This window comes from Nanorana parkeri, unplaced genomic scaffold (genome assembly GCF_000935625.1).
Source record: "Nanorana parkeri isolate BGI_ZX_2015 unplaced genomic scaffold, ASM93562v1 scaffold1596, whole genome shotgun sequence".
Classification (NCBI taxonomy): Eukaryota; Metazoa; Chordata; class Amphibia; order Anura; family Dicroglossidae; genus Nanorana; species Nanorana parkeri.
Window position 1 is genome coordinate 156,344 of NW_017307864.1, and position 21,797 is coordinate 178,140.

Below are 21,797 nucleotides of genomic sequence, written 5' to 3' on the forward strand. Positions count from 1 at the left end.
TTCCCCTTGTTACCTGTTCTAATGACAACTGTCTACGAAGGGGGTTACCCCTCATTTCTAAGAGTCCCCAATGTTACACGGACAGCAAAAAAAGCCTGACAGGGGTTATAACCATTCCCTATTGAATACAAAACTAGAAAAAATACTTTAAATAAACGTTATCATCTTATAAAATATTGTATCGAGTGCTGCTATTCGTATACTGCTGGAAATGATTAGAAAACCCATGCAGGCTAAAACCTGATAATTGCTACACTTCACAAAGCTTCCTATAATAAAGTACACAATGATGCGCCGTAATACTGTATATACAAAGTGCAGACCTTTTGTAGATTTAATAAATGTTGTTTTTCTCAAAGCTCTGATTTCCATTAACACCAAAACCATGTTCTTTGACTTTTCTTTAGTGCTATAAAGGTACTTAGCATGTGGAAACATATCTACTTCACACATTTTTATGTGAAATTGTTGGTTTTGTAAAAAAAAAGTTACTTAGTATCCTACAGGATATCAGGGCCAGTTTTTAGGGGATTAGCTGATTCTGCGGGAAACAAACTTTTAAACATCAAGGAGCAGCATTATGTTTTATCAATTTTATTTTTTTTTGATTTTTATTATCTTATTTACTTTTTTATAATTTTTTATCTTATTTATTTTTTATAATTATTTTCTTATTTAATAATTTTTTTACTTTTTAATTACCTTATTTTTTTTTTACTTTTTAATTAAATTTGTTATCAATTTAATTTTTTTTTCCCACCTAACTTTATTGCTATCACACAGGAGAAAACAATCCCCTGTGTAATAGCAATTGGAGGTGACAGGTTCTCTTTATTGACCCTGTCACCTCCAATACAGTAGTTCTAGCACAGCACTGTGACAGGTGAGAGAGGAAGAGCACAGCTCTCCCCTCTCACTGTCTACACGGAGCGGGAGGGTTACCTTTAACCCTGCCGCTCTGCTCACTGCAGTCAGAGACTCGGGACTCAGCGGCGGAGGACGGAACCAGAGGAGAGAGGTAAGTGCAGGGGGGAGGAGGCTGCAGACTGTTTACATGTGATCTCTGCGACATTGGCGATTTCACATGTAAACGAAAAATCGTCTGCCTCACTCTACATTTAGTCCTGCTTGTACAAAGCAGGACTGAATGTAGAGAGGGCAACTTCCCCACAAGGACACCGCTGCAGTGTGCCCTCTGCGCCCTGCCACCCCAAGGCCGGGCCTGGGTGCAATTTGAGACTAATTTTGTTATATGATGTACAGCACAGTGTAGAAAATGGGGCAGCATGGAATGAAAAGGACAACTTAAAAAGTGGGGTAATGTGAAGCATAAAGCAGTCTACAGAGTGGTGTGGTATGGAATGTAGAGTACAGTGTGCAGCTTTATGGAACATCGCTTAAACACCTCGGGGTACTTTACACAGAATGTGGCAGTATGTAGTATACAGCATAGTGTAGAGGGTGGTGCAAAACAAACAGAGCCCTGGCTAATATGTCAGCTTCCTGCCCCACTCTGAACTACAGTTCCCATGATAACTTGCGGCAAGTGTCTTAAAGTGATATTAAAGTCAAAAGGATTTTAATCCATTTCGAATGCTGATGAAATCACTTACAATGGAAGCTGCTCCTTGATGTTTAAGAGTTTCCTGCAGAATCAGCTGGTCCTCTGAGCACTGGTCCTGAAATCCTGTTTTAGACAAACTCCTTTCTCAAGCAGTGTCGTGCAGTCACCCCTTGTGTGTGCTAATAAACTGTCTCCCCACAAACAGCAAATCAAGCTACTTCCCTCCCCCTGACTCCCTCTAAGCTAGTGGATGAACAGTTGCTGGAGTATGCATTGTCCTTTGTGATCTTGTATTGGACAGGAAGTACAGGGACTTGCAAGCATCTGTTCAGAAACACGATGTTTGTAAGTGCTTGGGAAAAATTGTCAAGCAATAGGAGGGGCCTACATAGCTGTCAGCAAACCTCCATTCATAAGATTTGCAGTGTCATTGCCCCAGCTACTATACAGGGTGTGGCCTATATACATACCAGCAATTGGTCAGCAGAGTAAAGGGGTAAATTCAGGATGGGAGGGGTGGCCTCTGAGCAGTATTCATTCATCTTATTCATTGGTGAATAAGTTACTGATCCCAGATCACAAAAACATTCTTTTGGTGGATTGCTGACCAAATTGAACCTCATACTCAAGATGTGGCTGAATCAGTGTTTTATATAGCAGCAGAATTATGGATTTGTCTCTTAACCACTTCAGGACCAGGTGTTTAGACCCCCTTCCTGACCAGGCCATTTTTCAGTGTTCAGCGCTGCGGTACTTTGACTGATGTTTATTCCGTCATGCAGCGCTGTACTGAAATGAATTTTACACCATTATTTGGAGACAGATAGAGCTTTATTTTGGTAAACGATCGGCACCCCATGCACGGATCGCTTGTATGGTAACAGGCACCCCTGCCTGTTTTTTAAAAACTGCAATTTCCCGCTCGCGAGCGGCGCGCACGTCTGAGCGGACGTCTAAAGACACCCGCTCCGGGGCGGCCGTTTTTCTACTACGGCCGGCCCGGAGGCAGTTAAAGTAAATACCCTTTTTTATGCATGAAAATAATCTGCTGGCACTGCATGCTGCTACTAAGTCTGCAGTCAACTAGGAACCCCAAATCTTTTTCCAATTCTGATTTTCCTAGAGGAGCTCCCCCTAATGTGCATGCATAATTTTAACACCCTAAGGCATAACTATATTTTTCAATAGGTAACCTCATGTACCATGTAGTTGCCCACCCCCCTATTTTGTCACAGTCTTTCTGTAATGCTGTTATGTCTTGTGTCGAGTTTATTACCCTACACATTTTGGTATTGTCAGCAAACACTGAAATGGGGCTATTAATATCATAAACAGATCAAACAGCATTGGCCCTAAGACAGAAGCCTGGGGCATGCCACCTCCAACCCTAGACTACATTCCTGGAGCCAGTTCTCCATACATGTACACACCATTTGATCTACACCCATAGATCACAGTGGATATATTAAGCATTTATTAGGTAATTTATGGAATGCCTTGGCAAAAAACAGATACATTATTGTCAACTGGCTTTCCTCCATCTCATTTGCTACTCACCTTCTCATAGAAGATAAATAGGTTGATCTGACAAGGACGGTCTTTCATAAATCCATGTTGGTTGTTACTTATGATACCATTACCACAGGCAAATTCTTAAATATATATTCTCTTAAATAATTTGCATACTATTGATGTTAGGTTGACTGGTCTGTAGTTCCCTGGTACACATCTTTTTTTGAGTATTGGTACCCTTCCAGTCAGTAAGGAGTCTTAGAACATTAGATACAATGGTCTCCCTATATCTTGGCTTAGCTCTCGAAGTACCTGTGGGTGTAAGTTACCTGGGGATTTATTCACATTAAGTTCTTCTACTCTGTTTTGAACACTGATTGCCATCAGCCACTGCGGTACATTCAGCACATTTTGTTTGTTAAACCCATTGTTTTCATCAGACTATATTGAGAAGATTGTATTCTTATATGCCCATCTCAATTTGCACTTAGAATTAGGCTTATTAGTTTGAAGAGAGATGCATTTTCTATTCATAAGTGGTACAATAATTGAATTTTCCTGCAGAAAAATACTTTTTACAGTAGAGAAATGCAAATGTGTGGGCAGGCTTATAAGAATTATCTTTATATACAGGAGCTTTACAAAACATATGTAAAATGTTTAGTCTTGCACTTATCACAAAAAGTTACCATTATAAAAAAAAAATAAAAAAATTACAGAAACTGCAACATGAAAATGGTGCCTTCAGAGTCCAAAGTCAGAGCTCAAACATAACACTACGCTACCCCCCCGCCCTCCCCCATCAGTGTGACACCCTTCTGACTAATAGTGAGATGCATATTCATGTGTTCACTTTCCTGCAAAATCAGTCCCAATTCATGCACAAGACACAGTAAATATGGTTCATTTGTTATCAACAAGTAAACTTGTATGAACAGATGTCATAACACTCTCTGCAGCTTTATCCCGCACACTGACATACTGATTACCTTTAATATAAAAACGCAGAGATTTGTGTTTCCACTCTCCTGCATAACCAATCCCAATTCGTGCGCAAGATACAATGTCCTCCTCTCTTACATCTGACCCTGCCTCTAACCATGCATTTGGGTCACTGGCTAGATCTCCACGGTCGAAACTCTTATTAATATCCAAAGCCTGACAGAGTTTTGAGGGACCATTACAAAGTTCTTTGTTCTTTAATGACTTTGATGCATTTCTTCGAACACTTCTTAAGTTCCTCATTTCATCAAGACCTTCTATAGGCTCTAGAGATCGTAAAAGAACTGCTGCACCATCTCCTGTAGGTAAAACAAAACAATGATTAAATAGTATATATTTAAAGCCCATATCTGGGCAAAACTTTATATCACCCCAAGCTTTCACACTAGTACTTTGATTACTATGTAGATGTGAGCAAATACTAACCTTGTTCCACATGTTGGCCTCTCACTGGCTGGATGAGCGAGCCATTACTGGTAAGTGACATTCTGCAACATTTCCATCAGTGACTGCTTTCTCATCTAGACAGTGAGGGAGTGACATGTGGGAAATGGGTCAGTATTTACCCTTTTCCGCAAAGCGATCCTAACACTGGCTAGTATGACTTGGTCCTTAGAGTTCGGTTGGGAACTTGTAGACTGTGGACCATACACAAACAAAGATTAAAACGTTACAAAATTAAAGGTCTCTGATTTAATTGAAAGACTTCACTGGTGACAAAGCCAAAATGTTTTAGGCAGGCACTACATACATATTGATAGATCTAAAGGCGATTGTACAATAAGATTGTAAGATTTATACCAGATTATGATGGAAGATCAGATGAAGACTAGACTCAGGAAATAAAGTAAAAGGTATATGGGCAAACTGTGTCAGATGGTAGTAGGTAGTTATGTCACTAGGTGGCTATCAATGAAGTGCCAGATTTGGGAGTTCCAGATATTTGTCAAAATCCTTGATGGTAAGAGTGAAATTAAGCTGCAAGACTGACAATTTCCAGGATGTGGTCCTCAATTGTTTGGCTGGATACACTAGGCATCCTGCCTCTAAATGAACTTATTATTAGCAAATTCAAATATCCAGTTTAAGATAACAACATATTTATAGTTTAACTGATTCTGTGCTACAGAACATATATATATCCTGTTTTAATAGTTCTTATCCCATTTTAAAGCAAGGACCCAAGGAAGACCAAGCTGACAACAAATCTGTAGAATCACCAGGCCTCTTATTAAGATAGCATTGACAGCTGTACTAACAGACAAGTTTTGTTATCTGGCCTTTGATATGTGTAAGAAAAGATAGCAAGGCTCATCTGAAGCACAATGATGCCCCCCTAGAGGACTTTCTGAAAACTGTTAGCCTTCTATAGCATTATTTAGATGTAATTTGCAATGCGTTAGTGGGTGGTAGTGGGTATGTAACCAAAATTTTAAATAAATAGGAGTGCAAAACAGCATTTGTTCTAATAGTTTTGGATCTAACAGTCCACACAGAACAAAGATGCTATGTTGAACCAGAAAGTTCTCACTACTGCAAGTGAAAATAAAAACAAGGAGTTCTGCTTGCCGAACCAAGAAAAATAAATGGACCTGAAGAAGCTAGGTACACTCATCACTATCCAAGAGACAACTCTAGGGTGAGCCCTAAGAGGGATCCTGCTGTAATACAATCCTGCCTATCCTTGGCCTCAAAGCATCACAGAGCTAAGAATGATCCCGACTCCCCAGATCCAATGAAACTCCAACTTCCCTGGAACAAGAGACAGACGTTTTACTAGAACAATGAAGAATATTTACCTGAGCAAATATAAAAACAGGGAAAAGCTCCAAAAAGGCATTTTTTCAGGAGTCTGTATATCACAAAGCAATAGGTTCTGATTAATCCCCCTTTCCCAGCAGCACATACGTTGCTATCATTCCCCTACTGATCCATTCCGCTACCCTAAGCTATGAGTAGCTCAAATCATAGATTTAACAGGGTTATAGGCCATCCCAATGTCACAGCATTGATGACTGGCCAGGCACTAGTCAAATGGCCATGGCCCCATGCATTCTAAGTCAGGGACATCCACTCTGTCCCAGCACCAGACCAGCCCAGCCCAGAACACTGAAGATCTGGAGGCTAGTCCAGCACTTCCAAAAAAAAAAAAGGGAACACACACACACACCAGAGTTGTCGATCAATAGGACAAGTTACATCCCAGTGCTGGCATTTTCAAGGCTCTGAAAGAGGAGTAGGGCTACACTTTTCTGCCTATACAGAGGAAGGGACTGTCAGGACCTCAGGATGGACATGGTACCCAACTTCTAAGTACATGTGTGAAGGAGGAGACAGCACATCAGATATTCAAGTCCCGTTCATCATGGTCCCTAGGGGTCAAGCTCCTTCGAAAGATAAAAAAAAAAACAAATCATCAGTTTGGTCTAAAGGATTGCCATTTTCCAGTATGGCAATAGGGTTTTCAATTCCGGTGATAGAAGCATTTATCCTTGTTGTCCTGAAAAATATCTGGGACAAATGTTATTTTCCAGATGGAAATGGTAGCTGGAATGTTTGAGAACCTGGAAAACATTGAACAAAAAAGTACTGTACTTCTTTTCCTACATGCCATTTTGCATTCAAGCAAGTAGAATATGTAAACTTGCTTGGCCTGGATGTCTAACCATGTGAAAAGACATCTGAAGAAAATTCAGCACTGGAAAGATGGCAAGCAATGAAAGATTTCTTAAAAGCCGAGTAATGGTGTCTTCACCCACCACCTGGAGTGGGCCAAGTCACCTAACACCAAAACAAGACGTGATGTCTTCCCCACCGGAAGAAATATGTTTGACACAGTTCTCGGACACTCTGCAAGTGTTACAGAAAACCTCTAATGATGTACTTTTACAAATACATTAAGCTAGAGGTTGAAGGATGGTCAGGACTAGTAGGCCGCTCAATCATAAAGGAGATTTGGGGACAGGTAAAAAAGGGGAATTCAACATGGAACTTGAGTAAACATGATCAGAACTTTGGCAAGTTGGTGGACCACAATAACAGGCCAGAAGGCTCCAGTGGGGCTTTTTGTCTTGATTTCTGCTTACTGTCCAGATGGAAAGAGGTATTCTGGTATCCTTGAAGATGAGTAGGCAAATAATGGCTGACTCTTGGTTGCAATGCAAAGGTACTTTTTAGTATAACAAACTGGCTTTTAAAGAAATATACAGTATATACAAACAGACAAGCACAGCATAGTAGAGTCATGTATGTGCTCATTGTAGAGTCATGTATGTACTCAAAGTAAACTTTGTTCTACTGTTTCTAAAAAAAAATTTTTTTAAAAATCATGGGGAAAAACCAGCTGTATCAGGAATTTGAACTGATGGTTGGCTTTAGCAAGGCAAAGTTTTACCCAACCCGGATGGACATTGTTCTTTCATCTGAAAATTAATCTAAATCTAAAAAGTCAAAAGACAGCTTACCCTTACTGGAAATATTCATACAGAAGTATACTCCATAAATCTGATACACATAAATTGTCCCAGGCTTCATGTACATTGCAACATTTCTCTCTGTTCGCTTGCCGCCTCTTGAATGTGAAGCTTCATCTTCACCTCCTAAATAGGACTCTGTTTCAACAATCTTGCCCCGAAGTTCTAATCCATCTGGCAGCTTACGAACCAAAATCTGATAAACAAAAATAAAATTTCAAACAAGGAAATAAATCTGGCTCTACAGATTAAATTAGCTTAGCATTCAAGATCCAGTTAGCCCAATCTAGGAGCCAGCAGACAGTTTTAGAACCCAGTGAATGTGTCTTTCTGATAACAGAAAAGGCTTCTTTCATACATTAGACACAGGTATATTTATTAGGTGATTTGGATGCCTTGTTCCTGGGACTTATTTAACCTATTCTAAGGAATAAAACTCCTCAAGACAGACTTTGTAAGAAAAATAAACCAATTTGTGAGCTAACATTACACTGATCAAAATCAAAAAGTTTCAATTGTTATGATTAAAATCTGTTAGTAAGCTGTAGAAAGGGATACAAGTGTCATACTTTACCATCATAATTATTCCAGAGGATGCAAATGTGTGATTTTTAAAGGAGAACTATGGGGTTAAGGCTTTTCCCTATAGTTCTCCTTAGGGTAACGGGAGGACACAAACTAGCGTCCTCCCTTCACCCTAGGCTCAGTATACTGAGACGCCGCAGTATACTGCGAGCTGCTGCTCGCGGTATACTGAGATGCTGCAGCTGAAGCGGATCCCGACAATTGTGCCGGGATCTGCCCAGTTGCGTGACTGACAGCTGGCTCTGCCCTCTGCCTATCTAGAGGCAGAGCCAGTTGTACCCGCCCCCTTCCCCATCCGTTCCGCCAGTCAGCGCTGGCGGATCGGGGAGGGGGGGAATCCAGCCCCTCCCCTGTCACGGCAGAGAGCCGTGACAGGATCGAGAGGTGAGCGAACGCCGGTATGTGTTCGCTCACCTCCCCGATCTACTGAGCCGACCTGTGACAGTCTCATTGTCACAGGTCGGCTAGAACTATGAGGTGAGTGAAAAGCACTCACCTCATAGTTCTCCTTTAAAGGCAGAGTGGAATAACCGCATGTAAACACAATAGGGGACTATTAAAAGTATCTTATTGTTTCCAGTTGCTAATCTGTTGCCTTCTTTTATTTTTAATGCATTAGGAGCAGATTTATTTTTTGTATGATATTTGCATAATGATTTAGCCACTGTTTAAAATTAACAAATCTGTGTGTGTTTAAAAAGTGCTCCTTAGCATTTCTAAGTTTTGCAATAGTTCTAAGCTTAAATGTAATTGCTGAACACATATTCACAGACGCAGCACAACTCAGAAAAGTGGTATACAGCCACTATCTGAACATGCTCTCTTGCAAAACTAAAATTTAAAGACTAACCTTTAAACCTCTAAACCATTTTTCATGTTCTACCCATATTCAGCTGTGGTAGTCAGGTGGTCATGAAAAATGGTGACATCACGGCCAAACAGAGGGGTGGGCAACACACAAAACAAACTGCTAACAGGCACATGTGAACCACGGGCTCAACTGACCTTACAGAGCTGTTTCAAGCACCTTATGACCAAAGTTGGCATCAGATGAGCCCTGAACATCCACCTGGTAAAAACAAACGTGTGAGAAGAACAGGTGGCAGCCTTGCAAATCTGAAGAACAGACGCCTGATGCGGATAAGCCCATGAAGCACTACCTGATCTAGCGAGATGTGCTTTGACTGTGGAACCTTGTCCTTCAATCTGTAGGCTTCAAAGATGAGCTGTCAAATCCACCTGGAGATGGTGGAACGTGAAGTAGGCTGTTCCCTATGGGGACCTTCACAATTACAGAAAGAGAGTCAGTTTGTCTAAAGTAAGCTGAAGATGAGCAATTGACTCAAAGAACATGTACCATATCCAGACTATGGAGGGAAATGTCCTTAGGATGTCAAGGAGCAGGATTTAGAGATGGGCAGACAATATCCTGGTTAAGGTGGAAGGAAGAAACCACCTTGGGAAAAAAAAGGGCTTTGAGCATCAAAAAAAAAAACCTTACCTCTATGTAGCACATGAAAAGGCTCTTTACAGGTTAAGGCTGCCAACTCAGAGACTCGCCTCCCCAAGGTGATGTCAATGAGGAAGGCAATGAGACATCCTTGATTAGGTTCAAAATGCGGTTTCTGAAGAACCAACAGAACCAAGTTGAGATCACACAGAGTCACTGGGAATGCACAGGTTTTGGAGTTCAGGAGTATATGCTGGTCCAGAGACCAAGCCTCCATGTCCCACACTGTCAGAATGTTGAGTTGCAATTGTCTGCAGTGAAACTGGGCATATGGCACTACCTCAAAAGGAGGCCATCATTAAACCCAGGACCCTCATTCAAAAACAAAGGGTCAGTTGGCTCCTGGACTACAATGTCTGACGGTTGAGATTGTGGCGTTTCTCCTTTGAAAGAAGGCCCAGATACTCCAAGCAATGAGTGGGTTCCAGCGCGGATTTATGGATGTTCAGGATTAACCTGAACATCTTTAGAGTCTGAATAGACTGAATAGACTCTGCTTTGCTGAAGAGCAAAGCAGAGCAAATAAAGGGACCAGCACTTTCGAAAATTTAATTGGTAATGCGCACTAGAAAATTGCTTGTGTACCTGAAAGATGGGGCATATAATTAAAGAACCCTGAGCCAAAGTTCAGGTGAGTATATCTTTGTTTTCATCCAAAGACAAAAACGAACACTTAACCATGGCAGTGCACGCGTAGCAAGGGTTAAGAATATTTATGAATTAAGTTCTTCTTTACGCATCTTTTATATCCAGAGGCGAGACAATCCCCCGGATGCAGGGAAGCAGTGATTGATTTGGCAGATTCCATGCAAAATAGTTTTTGAACTTGAAGGAGGGTGTTGAGGACCTTCAGATCCACAATAGTTTTGGGACCAAAGACAAAGGCCAACAGACATTGCCCACACTCTGACAAGTTGGGACATCTCCTAATTGTGAGGAGGACCTGCTCCCCAGCTTAGAGGGTTTGGGAGTCCGGGGCTTACAGGCTTAGGCTTTAAGGAGCTTTACTTAGACATTTCCCATCGAAGGGCATGTGCAGAAAAGGCATTTCTTTGTGCTGTTTTTCACAGACTAAAATTTGCCCCAAAGGGTTCTATACATGTATACCGGCAGGTTAGAGACAGTAGACAGGAAGAAGGGGACATACCCCATCCACCTCAGGTGCAGCAAAGCTCTGGATCTGTAAAGCACTCTGTGGCGAACTCCCACGTTACACAGAGGGTGACTAGCAAACCACCTTTAGAAGACTCCAGGGCTTAAGGCTACAATACAGGCTGACCCTGCTTCTTTCTCACATCAGAGTCTGGGTACGACCTCCAAGGCTATGCCAAGGATCAGCCGATCCAGAAGATGAAAAATGAGACCCAGTGGCTCTACAGCAACTGAGGAAATCTTGATAAGGCAGAAAAAAAAAGAAAGGGTTTGCTTCTCTCAGAGCAGAGAGATTTCCCATTATTCCTCAGTTTTGTGTCCTAGGAAAAGGGACAAGGGAGTGGTTTTACTAGGCTGTCTTTGCAGCTTGTGTTTGACAGTGTCCAATCTGCCCAACCCAATGTTCTTGAATTACCATCCTGTGTTCTGTAATGTACAATTGAGAATTTCATTGATACGCAACTAAGTTAATACATTTCCACCAATGTGTCAGCATCTAATGCTTTTATCTGTCAGACCAAATGTATTACTGAACACTGATTACATGGGTACATGGGCTAACTATGTTGCCTATTGGACTGCACAGTCATATTTAGACACCCTGCACAACTACTGTAACAGGAAAATGGAGGTTGTTTATACAATGTCTATTTGACTGCATATCTATTTCAATGACAGTTGTGATTTAAGTAGCAAACCTAAATACAACTCACCAAATGAATCAAGTTGAACCATTCTATCTCATTTCCCAAAAACTGAACAAACAATTGTGTACAGTTCCACTACAATTTTAAACAAATACAAAATATAGAACAATACACCACAGTACTAAATTAAATTAACTATTTAATATCTGAAGGTGATTACCTGTCCTAAAAAAGATTTAGCCAAATCAATGCAGGGCTTTTCATAAAAGTCAGATGAAAGACGAATGTTCTCATTTAGGAAGTATTTGCTAGTGACAGAATCCTTTTCTCTCTGAACTGTAGATTCTTCACTTTCTTTAAATATTTTTTGATTAACTAATGCATGTATTTGTCTTCTTTTTGTAGCCATGCTAATGGAAAGAAAAAACAAAAAACAGATAAAGTGGCAAAAACAAACATGAATTTCCACCCAATCACAATCGAGCCGGCCAAACAACATGGAGCTGGCTTCCCGGGCAATCAGGAAGCCGGGCAGTATGTAGTTACAAGCCGCCCAGCTTCCTGATTGCCAGGGAAGCCGGCTCCATGCCAGCAGAAGCACCGGTATCGGTACTCAGTATCGGCGAGCACCAAAAGCAAAATATTAGTACTCGTACTCGATACAGAAAAACCGGTATCTGTGCATCCCTACTAAAGATAATAAATTATCTCACTGGAAAAATGTGACTCAAGCAATCCTGAAATCCTATGCTAACAATTTCTCCTGCGAATCAATCACAGTAGAAAGGGCCGACTCCAAATAATCAAATCCCATGAAGACCCCCATTTCTTCTATTGGGAGTATCCTCAGCGGGGTTGCAGCATAAACTGTCTGCTGACAATCCAAGGTAACACCAAGCCCATAAGCAATGGTTTCTTCCTGTAATGCAGTAGGTAAAGCACAGCCAAGTGGATAAATCTCTGTCCCCAGAATGAAGACTACAGGATGGAGAGGCCCAGAAGGCAAAAACAGTATCTCTAAAGGGAACTCTACAGTTGAGAGTAACATGCTTAAGACCAGGTCAGTATAGGGACCAGGTCACTCACCCTGTCACAGGGAGAATTCCAAAGTCTTCCCAGAGGTGGAAGTCTTAAAGCACCAAAGGGAAGTCCAATGGCGTACATGCCAAGGGATCTACTTGCAGCAGGATTTCCCAAAGAAGCAAGCCACTGACTACTCCAGGGAATTCGATTTGCAGACATGAGGACAGCCCTGAGACAGGACTGTTCCCACAATGAGGGGAAGCAACCACCCCATAGAACCTAAGAGACTGAGGGTTCAAATCGGGGACCACTAGATCCATAGGGGCTACCTGCATGTCTAACCCCGCCCCGTCGATCACTGGGCCCCGCCCCTCGATCGCCGGGCCCCGCCTCCTCGATCACTGCCGATGACGGGCCCAGCCACCTCCTGCGAAGCTGCTGGTTGTCACCAACTCAGCAGCGGCTGTGAGAAGGAACGGAGCGTTCCTCCTCACAGCCGCCAGTGACAGCCAGCAGCCTGGCTGTCCGAGCAAGATGCCATAGCGACCCAGGCGGTCCGCATGGCATCAGGGAGATGTCCTGGCCGGGCCCCGCCGTGCCTCGGGCCCCATAGCGGCCGCCTGGGTCGCTATGGTGATTGTTACGCCACTGACTGGAGCATCAACATTGGGCATGGAACTCCTATTAGTGAACCCCTTTGTAAAGGAAAAATGCTCTTGCACAATTTCAGGTGGGGCCCAGGACCCTTGAGGGTGTTTCCAGTCTGCACAGAGGAGGTCCTCAAACAGCAGGTGTAAAAGGTTTAGCAGCCCTATGAGTTCTAAAAGACCCAAGGCCTATAACAGCGGATCGATCCTTCAAATCAAGGGTGATATGCACTGCATCAATAGGGTTTGAAATAACCCTTGTATATCCAAGCCAACTGCAGGAAACTGTGGTAACCCAAAAACAGCCTCTCCTGTTAGGATTCTGAACCTGAATCAGAAATGATAACAGAACCAGGCTGCAGACCTGCTATGACTCACACAGGGTTATTCACAAAAGGGGTGAAGAGTGTGGAGAAGGCAGGAGCAGTGAGCAACCTAGGACAATATAGCTGAACTGGAAAGTGAGCTGAATTGGAGCATTTTTCCAAATCAGCTATTTTGGCCTAGATTTTTCACTTCTCCTGCCTTCTCCAAACTCTCCACCCTTTTGTGAATAGCCCTGATAGTCTCAGGATAGAATGTTCCAGTAGCTGGGCACAAACAGTTAGGATGCCCCCTAGTCAACATAGAAGTGCCCATAGACGGGGGGAGGCCTCGGTCCAGCCCGATGGAGTTGCAAATGTAGTCCCTATAACATTTGGGGTCCGGGACTACAGGGGTAATTTCCATCAGGGGATAGCGGGAAAAGAATCTTTATGGAAGGAGGATCTAGAGCTACCCTTTGATAAAACATGATGCGCCAAGTGGCAGTAAAGCAAATAAGCCCAATGTGAGGCAAGGCCACAAGTATTCATAAACAAGGACAGTGTGTGCTGATGAGATGAGTCAGTGTAGGCGGGAAATGGAATGCACCAGGAAATCCACTTGGTGCTTTTTCTAAGTTCAATCTAGGGAAAGAGCGTGGAATGCACACGTGCAGCACCCACCTAGCAGACACTGTCAAGGCACAATCCCTCAGCCTTAACCTCTACCCTAGTGAAAATTAAGTAAAACAGTTGAAATCACGCCCAATGGTACCAACTTTAAGGTTCCGATGCTTCAGTCCGACAGGCTTTTCTCACTAAGTCAGCATTCAGAGACTGGGTTACGCCGGAGGCTGTGCCATAGCTCATGATCCCAAAAATGCTCAGCAGTCAGCTGATAAAGTAAATAAATTAATCTTTAGAGACAGGATAGAGATAGTCAAGCAAAACAAATGACAAACGCACTAAGCAATTCGTCAGCGGCTATACAGTAAGGTGCACACGAAATGGGCTTTGAACAGTAGAACAGTAGAAAGGCATCATGGCACACTCACAAGCCCGCATGTAAAACAACTTGTCTCACCACTAAGGATAATAACAGAGGTTTGGATACACGTCTTCTGCAGAAAATGTGAAAGCCGCACAGCCGCGCCAAGGCACCTCTTATAGTGCGGTCCTAACTCTAAACCATGAGAGTCTCCATCTTGGAGCACATCGGGGCAGAAGATTCCAAATTGGGTGCAGGTTTGTCAGGAGGAAGCCCAACCTCTGGATCAGGAAGATGCTTCAGGGCTAAATGAACCTACAAAGTGTCATAATGCAGAGCCCAGTGTCCGAAAGTCACATTCTGGGCTAGCCTTGCAATTTACCAGTCAAGAGGGGTCCGAGTAAGGCCCCCAAAGTTATACAGTTACAGTATTTCCAACCTAAAGCTGTAAAGAGCAGAAAATCATGCAAAAATCTCCTTTATCATGTGATAAAGTATTACTTTATTTGACCCAGGCGGTAACGTCTTGAGTGAAGTGAAAAAACTATTTTTGATTGTAAAAATTAGATCGAACAATCTAACAACACACCACTACAATATGTACCTTTGAGCATCCCTGAGGTTCAGATCCAGAACCAGAAAGTTTTTGTCTGCACCTGAAATGCATCCCTTACTGTCCCAACTAAGTTTACAATGCACACTGCTCTGAACCAGTAAAAACATCTTGCTGAGGTCATGTCTCTTATTTACAGTGCATGTGCAAGCACATACAATATTTAACATGTATGCATGTATCCCCTCAACTGGTCCTGGACCAAAGACACAGAGACCGAAACTAAGGGTGAATCCTACATTTTACAGTTTTTATAAGATGTGAGGGGAAATCTTCCATTGTGCAAAGATGGGAATGCCCCTCACTTTACAGAAATTGCCTCTTCCAGTTGTGTCTTCTAGACAAGGAGTGAAGGGAAATCCCCCAAGCAGGACACAGATAGCAAAAAAACAACCTAATAGGGGATTTACTACTTCTCTGCTCTATCTAAAACTAAAAAATACAAGTTTGGGCTACACATACAGCTGTGAAAAGAGGCACATTTCATGGAGCTGAACTGAACATGTGGCCAGGCTATGGAGACTAATGAATTACATATGCCTAACAACTATGAAAATACCTCTCAAACAAGCCTGTCCAGATTCCAAACCATGCAGTCACTGAGAAGTCATTCAGTGCGGGGACTACTGCCAAAGCAACTTCCATTCAAGTTGTTCTATCTGCCTGACCTAATAACCCCTCTTATCCCTCTTCCCTATTAACCCCTCGTATCCCTCTTCCCATTCTATATGTGATGCTGCAGCCTTTTCATCTCAGTCTGTTGATATTCCTGAGGCATGTCCCTGACATGCTATGGAATGTAAACAGAGACTGTCATGGTAGCGTGCTGATCTGTTCTCATTCAAAGTTTACCTAAAGCAGGGCTGGACAAATCCCAGGAACTGGGTAGCCAATGCTCCTTCAAAATTACAGCCGGTGTCTAACTTCTGAGGTTTTCTTTAGTCGTTGCCAAAGGAGCTGGCTTCTAAAAACATCCCGCTGGCTCCTGAATTGGACAGACTGGCCCCTGAACTCCAAATCAATTTGTTCACCTCTGACTTAAAGCTGAACTCCAAATAAAACTATTTTCTAAGCCCCATGATCCTCTGGTGTCACCAGTAGATTACAATTTTCTAGCTTAAAAGTGTTTGCAAAGTGAGCTATTACATGTTGACATCATGACTATCAGGCTAGCACATAGCCTGTGAATAGCACTGGGTTGTGGGTGGGAATACCATACATTCCTATGAATGCTGTGGCACCTGGGAAAATACATCTCCAGTCATTCTATCCCTGTTGTGCAAGCAAGACTGAGGGCTTCGTTCACCCACTACAAGCTAGTGCTGATGTAATCATGCCAGCGCTGCCTTCCCCAGATTACAAAGAGGAGGATAGGAGACTAGTGCAGTAGACACCAGTCCTCAGTGAGGAAGCAGGCAGACACACTCTGATGATGTCAGATCTTTATCCAACTTTATGGAAACCGGAGCACACAGCAGCCCCAACTGTGGCTATCCCACTCTTAAAGAAGACATCTGGGCAAAAACTTTTATTAACTCTTGCAGTGGGGCTACCCCCACACTGCAAGGGTTAACTGCTAGGTGTTAAAAAAGAAAAAAAGCTATACTCACCTGAATTGCGGAGCTGGCTTGCTCTTAGACTGGTCCCTGGAGCCTCTCTACCCCACCGCTGCAGCAGTCTAAGCTCCAGTAAATCATTACGTTCCATACACTGTGCATAAACATGAGGACGCTGAGAAACTTTCCAATGCTGCAGCGTAGGAGGAGACCAGAGAAGCAGGGAGCCGTCTCCCCATTTCAGGTGAGTATAACTTTTTTAGCATCTAGATAAAAATGAGCAGTTAACCCTTGCAGTGCAGGGGTAGCCCAACTATAAGAGTTAATAAAAGTTTTGTCCGGAGTTCTGTAAGCGAGATACACATAGATAGGTTCCTCCATCCATGTTCCATCCACGCTAACATTGTGAATTCTGACAGCGCAAGCACACACTGCCCGTTCGGCATTGAGGTCATCGGAAGCCCGCCCCTCAGAGGGCGTGGCTTGCAATGATCGCAAGTACAATCTGCCTATGCAAGATAGTCAGATCGTACGTTTTTTTAAGTACCTTACAACCATCGCAAGACAAAAGTCTTGCGATGGTTGTAAGGTGTGTGCCCAGCATAACTCTCCTGGCGGGCTTTTATATTATTTTAAATATAATTGTATTTTTTGTCCGAGTTTGGTGTGTTATTTTAAACAAAAGTTTGGTTATTTTATTATACAGGCAGTCCCCGGGTTACATACAAGTTAGGGACTTTAGGTTTGTACTTAAGTTGAATTTGTATGTAAGTCGGAGCAGGTACATTTTTTAAGTGTAACTCCAACCAAAAAAACATTTTTTAGTTTTGGATAGCATAGGGAAGGGTCACAGATCTTTTGCTGTCTGTTCCTGTTGTTCACAAGATTATAATATAATTTAAAAAAAAAATTATTTCAAATGACACAAAAGTTTTTTTCTATTTTTAATTTTATTTTATAAACTTTATTTTTTAGTATTTGTTTACATTTTAAATTTTTATTTATTTAACTTTTTCTTTACTTTTTTAAAAAAATGTTTGTCTCTTTAACCACCTGCTGTCCGGCCGTTGTAATTAAAGGGCCGGACAGCGGCTTCTTGAGAGCGGGTGGGCGTCTTTAGACGTCCCATCTCGTCCAGCTCGTGCTCGCCGCAAGCCGGCGGGCACGAGCAGGAAATCGACTTTGAATGTAAACAGCCAGCTATGTATTACATCACTACATTCAGTGTCACTCTCCGGTACAGAAACCGTAGAGAAGCTGGTGAAGCAGGTCTATGCTTCATCAGCTTCTCTGGGGGTCCCTAGGTGACATTAGGGGTCATGAAGACCCCTGATGTCTCCATAAAGAGGACCTGTCACTGCAAATTGGCTATCACATAGGGAGCTTGCTTGCTCCCTATGCGATAGCAATAAAGTTGAGTGGAAAAAAATTTTTTAAAAAAATAAAGTTACAAAAAAAATTACAAAATTAAAAGTCACATATCAAAGCAATAAAAAAATAAAAATACAAAAATTAAAGTCTCCTGCCCCCACATGCACACGCAAACATGCGTTGAGTCCACCTACGTGCGAAAACGACGATTACATCCATTGGGCCACACATGTTACATATCGCCGTGAATGTCGGAATGAGAGCAATAAGTCTAGGGCCATCGATCACTGATAACACTAAACTGATGAGCGGTAAAAGCTTTTAAAGCATCGGCTATGGTCAATTTTGGTTATGGTAGTTTTTTGCAATTTCGCAGGTGCGCGCAATTTTAAAGCTTGACATGTTTGGTGTTGATTTACCCGACGTGACCCTGTCTTTTATATTTTAACAAAAAAATGGGTAATAATAAATGTTTTATAACATAACGTAGGGAGAACAGGTTTTTTTTTCAAAATTTTCGGTACTTTTTTCATTATATAGTAAAAAAATAAAACCCCCAGTGGTGATTAAATACCACCAAAAGAAAGCTCTATCTGTCCCCAAAAAATGGTATAAAATTCATTTCAGTACAGCGTTGCATGACGGAATAAACGTCAGTCAAAGTACCGCAGCGCTGAATACTGAAAAATGGCCTGGACAGGAAGAGGGTCTAAACACCCCGGTCAGCAAGTGGTTAATTTAATTTTTTTAAACTTTTTTTTTAATGCTGGGAGCCATAGCCAGCCTGCTATTGGATATTTCAAATTGCAATAGCCAATAGCAGGCTGGCTATTGAACCCGCCCACTGTCAATCAGCAGAGGAGGTGCCTGAAGCAGAAAGTTCTCTATCAGGTCCCCCCATGCTGATTGACAGCAGACAGTGGGCGGGTGCAATAGCCAGCTTGCTATTGGCTATTGCATTTTACAATATCCAATAGCAGGCTGGGTATGGCTCCCAGCCTGCAATGAAGAGTAGGGAGGGGGGCGGGGCAGAGGAGCCGCGGCCAGACCAGGAGACCAGAGGATCGTCCGGACCCGGGAAGCCGACGGAACGGCTGAAGAGGAAGCCGGCACATCAGCGGAGGTACGTGGGGCATCAGCAGTATGCAGCGGTCTGTGTCCCTGCTGCCTCCGCCAGCGGGGATTTCAATGCACACATGCCGCTGCAGCCATTTAGGAGAACTGTGGACCCCGTTCGTAAGTATGGATTGTCCGTAAGTCGGACGTCCGTAACCCGGGGACTGCCTGTATTGGCTTGGAGTTTTTAATTCAGATTATTTTAAATTAATTAAAATAATTCAAATGTTTAATTCACCTCCTGCCCACAGTGCGATCCCCACACGTGTGGTACTGCAATGCCCGGGTGTTTCAGTGCGACTGCAAAGATGTGTGCATGCAGTTTTATTCTGAAGTAAACGTTGTTTGTAACACTCCATTTGCTTTGTTTATTTTAAATAAAAGATAGTATTTCATTTTTTTTAATTGAAAAAATAATTGGCCAACTAATAGATGAAAATAATCGGTAGCTGCAGCCCTACATTTTTACTGTCAATTTCAGTTATTTCATTAAAACTCTTCATGTGATATTGTTCCTGTATGCAATGCACATTCTAAATGACTGATAAGGAAGCTCAAAAAAGTTGTATTCTGCATTTTCAATATGCTGCCACTTAACTTACATATGTTCGGATGCTGGAGTACATGCTGCTCCTCGGGAAATGTTGGTGAATTAGCTGGATGTAAGATTGTAAGCTCTTGCGGGCAGGGCCCTCCTAACCCTCGTCTTTAATTGTATTTTAGCTAGGGATGCACCGATACAGGTTTTTCGGTATTGAGTACCGAAATTTTGCTTTCAGTAGTTGCCGATACCGGTGCTTTTGCTGGCATGGAGCCAGCTTCCCGGGCAATCAGGAAGCCGGGAGGCGGGTCATTATTCGCCATCCGGCTTTTCTGATTGCCCGGGAAGCCAGCTTCATGTTCCCCTACGGCATTGCCGGTCAGAGTAAATCTTCCTTTGACCGGAAGTTCTGGTATCGGGGGAAGGTATCGGAGCATTTGGGCAAGTATAAGTACTAGTATCGGTGCATCCCTAATTGTAACTATACTGTCTCCCTTTATTCTGTAAAGCGCTGTGTCCTGTATAAGGTGTCCTGCTCATTCACATAGGGTTACATCTGAATAATGGCCCTAGAATTTTTGCTATCATTCCAGTGAGCATGGTAATATGTAACATGTGATGCATTCATCGTTTTGTAATTATGTGCCTGTACGTGGGGGATGAATTCATCCTCGCTTCCAGGTTCATTCACAGGAGGGGAGATCAGCAAACAGATGTTCACAGGAGTATAGACATATAGCACTATACACGCCTATATTTGCATCCCCTGGGAGCACCAACTGCTGTGTTTTTGTGTCTATATGATTGTATGGACAGAATACGCTGTACACAGGTATACGCAGGTACCTGCTCTTACATGTGTACGGGCAGAAGTTCCCGATCGTGGAAGTTATGTGTGTATACCTATGTGCAGCATATTCTATCTATACAATCCTATGGGCGCAAAAATGCATCCGCTGGGGCTCCCGTGTGCCACAAACACAGGTGTTTTCAGCTGCACGTCCATATGCCTGTATTTGCGTCTGTGTGAGTGAGCCCCCCTAATGTATTACAGTAAACTATCATTGTGCGCCACAAGCATAGTGAACACATACTGGGTTATTCACAAAAGGGTGAAGAGTTTGGAGAAGTGAACAATCTAGGCCAAAATAGCCAAACCAGAGAGTGAGCTGAATTGGAGAAATTTTCCACATCAGCTATGTTGTCCTAGAGATTGTTCACTTCTCCTGCCTTCTCCAAACTCCTCACCTTTTAGTAAATATCCCTGATAGTAATTATTGTGAGTTCAGTCCATAGACATGAAAGCACAAGCTCATTTTCATTTGTAAATCTGGCCCAATGTATACAATATTAGAATCAGGGTTGTACTGTTCTTCACAGCCTACATCATACAATCATTTATATCGTATGAAAACAATTTGTATTGCCTTTGTCTCTCAAGCTGCACATGTGATAAATTGACACCTCCAATTTAAGTCACTAAGCCATTATTTCTGCCTGTCCCTTATCATTCATTGCACAACAACCTGATGCTTCTGCGGAAAGCACACAACGAACGTAAACTTTAGATTTGTCAATGATCATTCGGTAAAAAATTAATTCTCATCAGATGACACGTTCATATACCTGAACTGCCTCTTCTCTGGCAGCGTACTCCCGAGATGATGACGTCACATACAGGAGGCGGAGACTGTCCATTGTTCAGGCTGAGGCCTGAAAGCAATAAAGTTACTTGCTAATAAAAAAAAGTATTTACAACAAACTTTATTATTCATTAACAAAACAGGAATGATTGTTTGTCACTGTAATAGAAATGTTCTAATGTAATTTAGCAGGTGACCGTGACATCGGAAATTGCGCAGACACTTAAAGGACAATGCTCTCCTTTCCCTTCCGAGGGCGGCTCACAAGCGTTAAATAGTATATAACCTTAATTGATCCTGTCTCACATTTGGAGGGTCTGTCGCTTTTCTGGAACCAAAATCCCTCAGTGCCTTTTTCCTTCTTAGTTGCTCCTCTTTTTGGTCTGATGTACCTTCACCCGTTTTCTCTCACCTGCCTCATTCCTCAGATAAACTTGCAAGAAATTGTAAAACAAGGGTCACTTAGGGCATGCATGCACTTCCTCTTAAGGGAAAACAGTTGACGCCGGTCTCTGGTTCTGTGGCGTCCGCTGGCGGCATCCTGTACTTGTA

General features: G+C 42.6%; 1 protein-coding gene across 1 annotated transcript; it reads right to left on the reverse strand.

The window, feature by feature from the left end:
* Window positions 1-3,952: 3,952 nt before the first annotated feature.
* MPG (N-methylpurine DNA glycosylase) lies at window positions 3,953-15,618 on the reverse strand. Its single transcript, XM_018570785.1, has 4 exons — window positions 15,578-15,618; window positions 11,666-11,855; window positions 7,543-7,747; window positions 3,953-4,377 (listed from the first exon to the last, which is right to left on the reverse strand). The coding sequence occupies exons 2-4, from the start codon at window positions 11,852-11,854 to the stop codon at window positions 3,980-3,982; spliced, it is 792 nt and encodes a 263-aa protein (XP_018426287.1). The 5' UTR covers window position 11,855; window positions 15,578-15,618; the 3' UTR covers window positions 3,953-3,979.
* Window positions 15,619-21,797: the final 6,179 nt, after the last annotated feature.

Excerpts from the sequence above, each read along its gene's own strand:
- MPG (XM_018570785.1), bottom strand. The coding sequence starts at position 11,854 with ATGGCTACAAAAAGAAGACAAATACATGCATTAGTTAATCAAAAAATA. Across the intron at positions 7,748-11,665 it reads CTAAATCTTTTTTAGGACAG|ATTTTGGTTCGTAAGCTGCC; the intron begins GTAATCACCTTC and ends TTTGTTTATCAG. Across the intron at positions 4,378-7,542 it reads TATGAATATTTCCAGTAAGG|GAGATGGTGCAGCAGTTCTT; the intron begins GTAAGCTGTCTT and ends TTTTACCTACAG.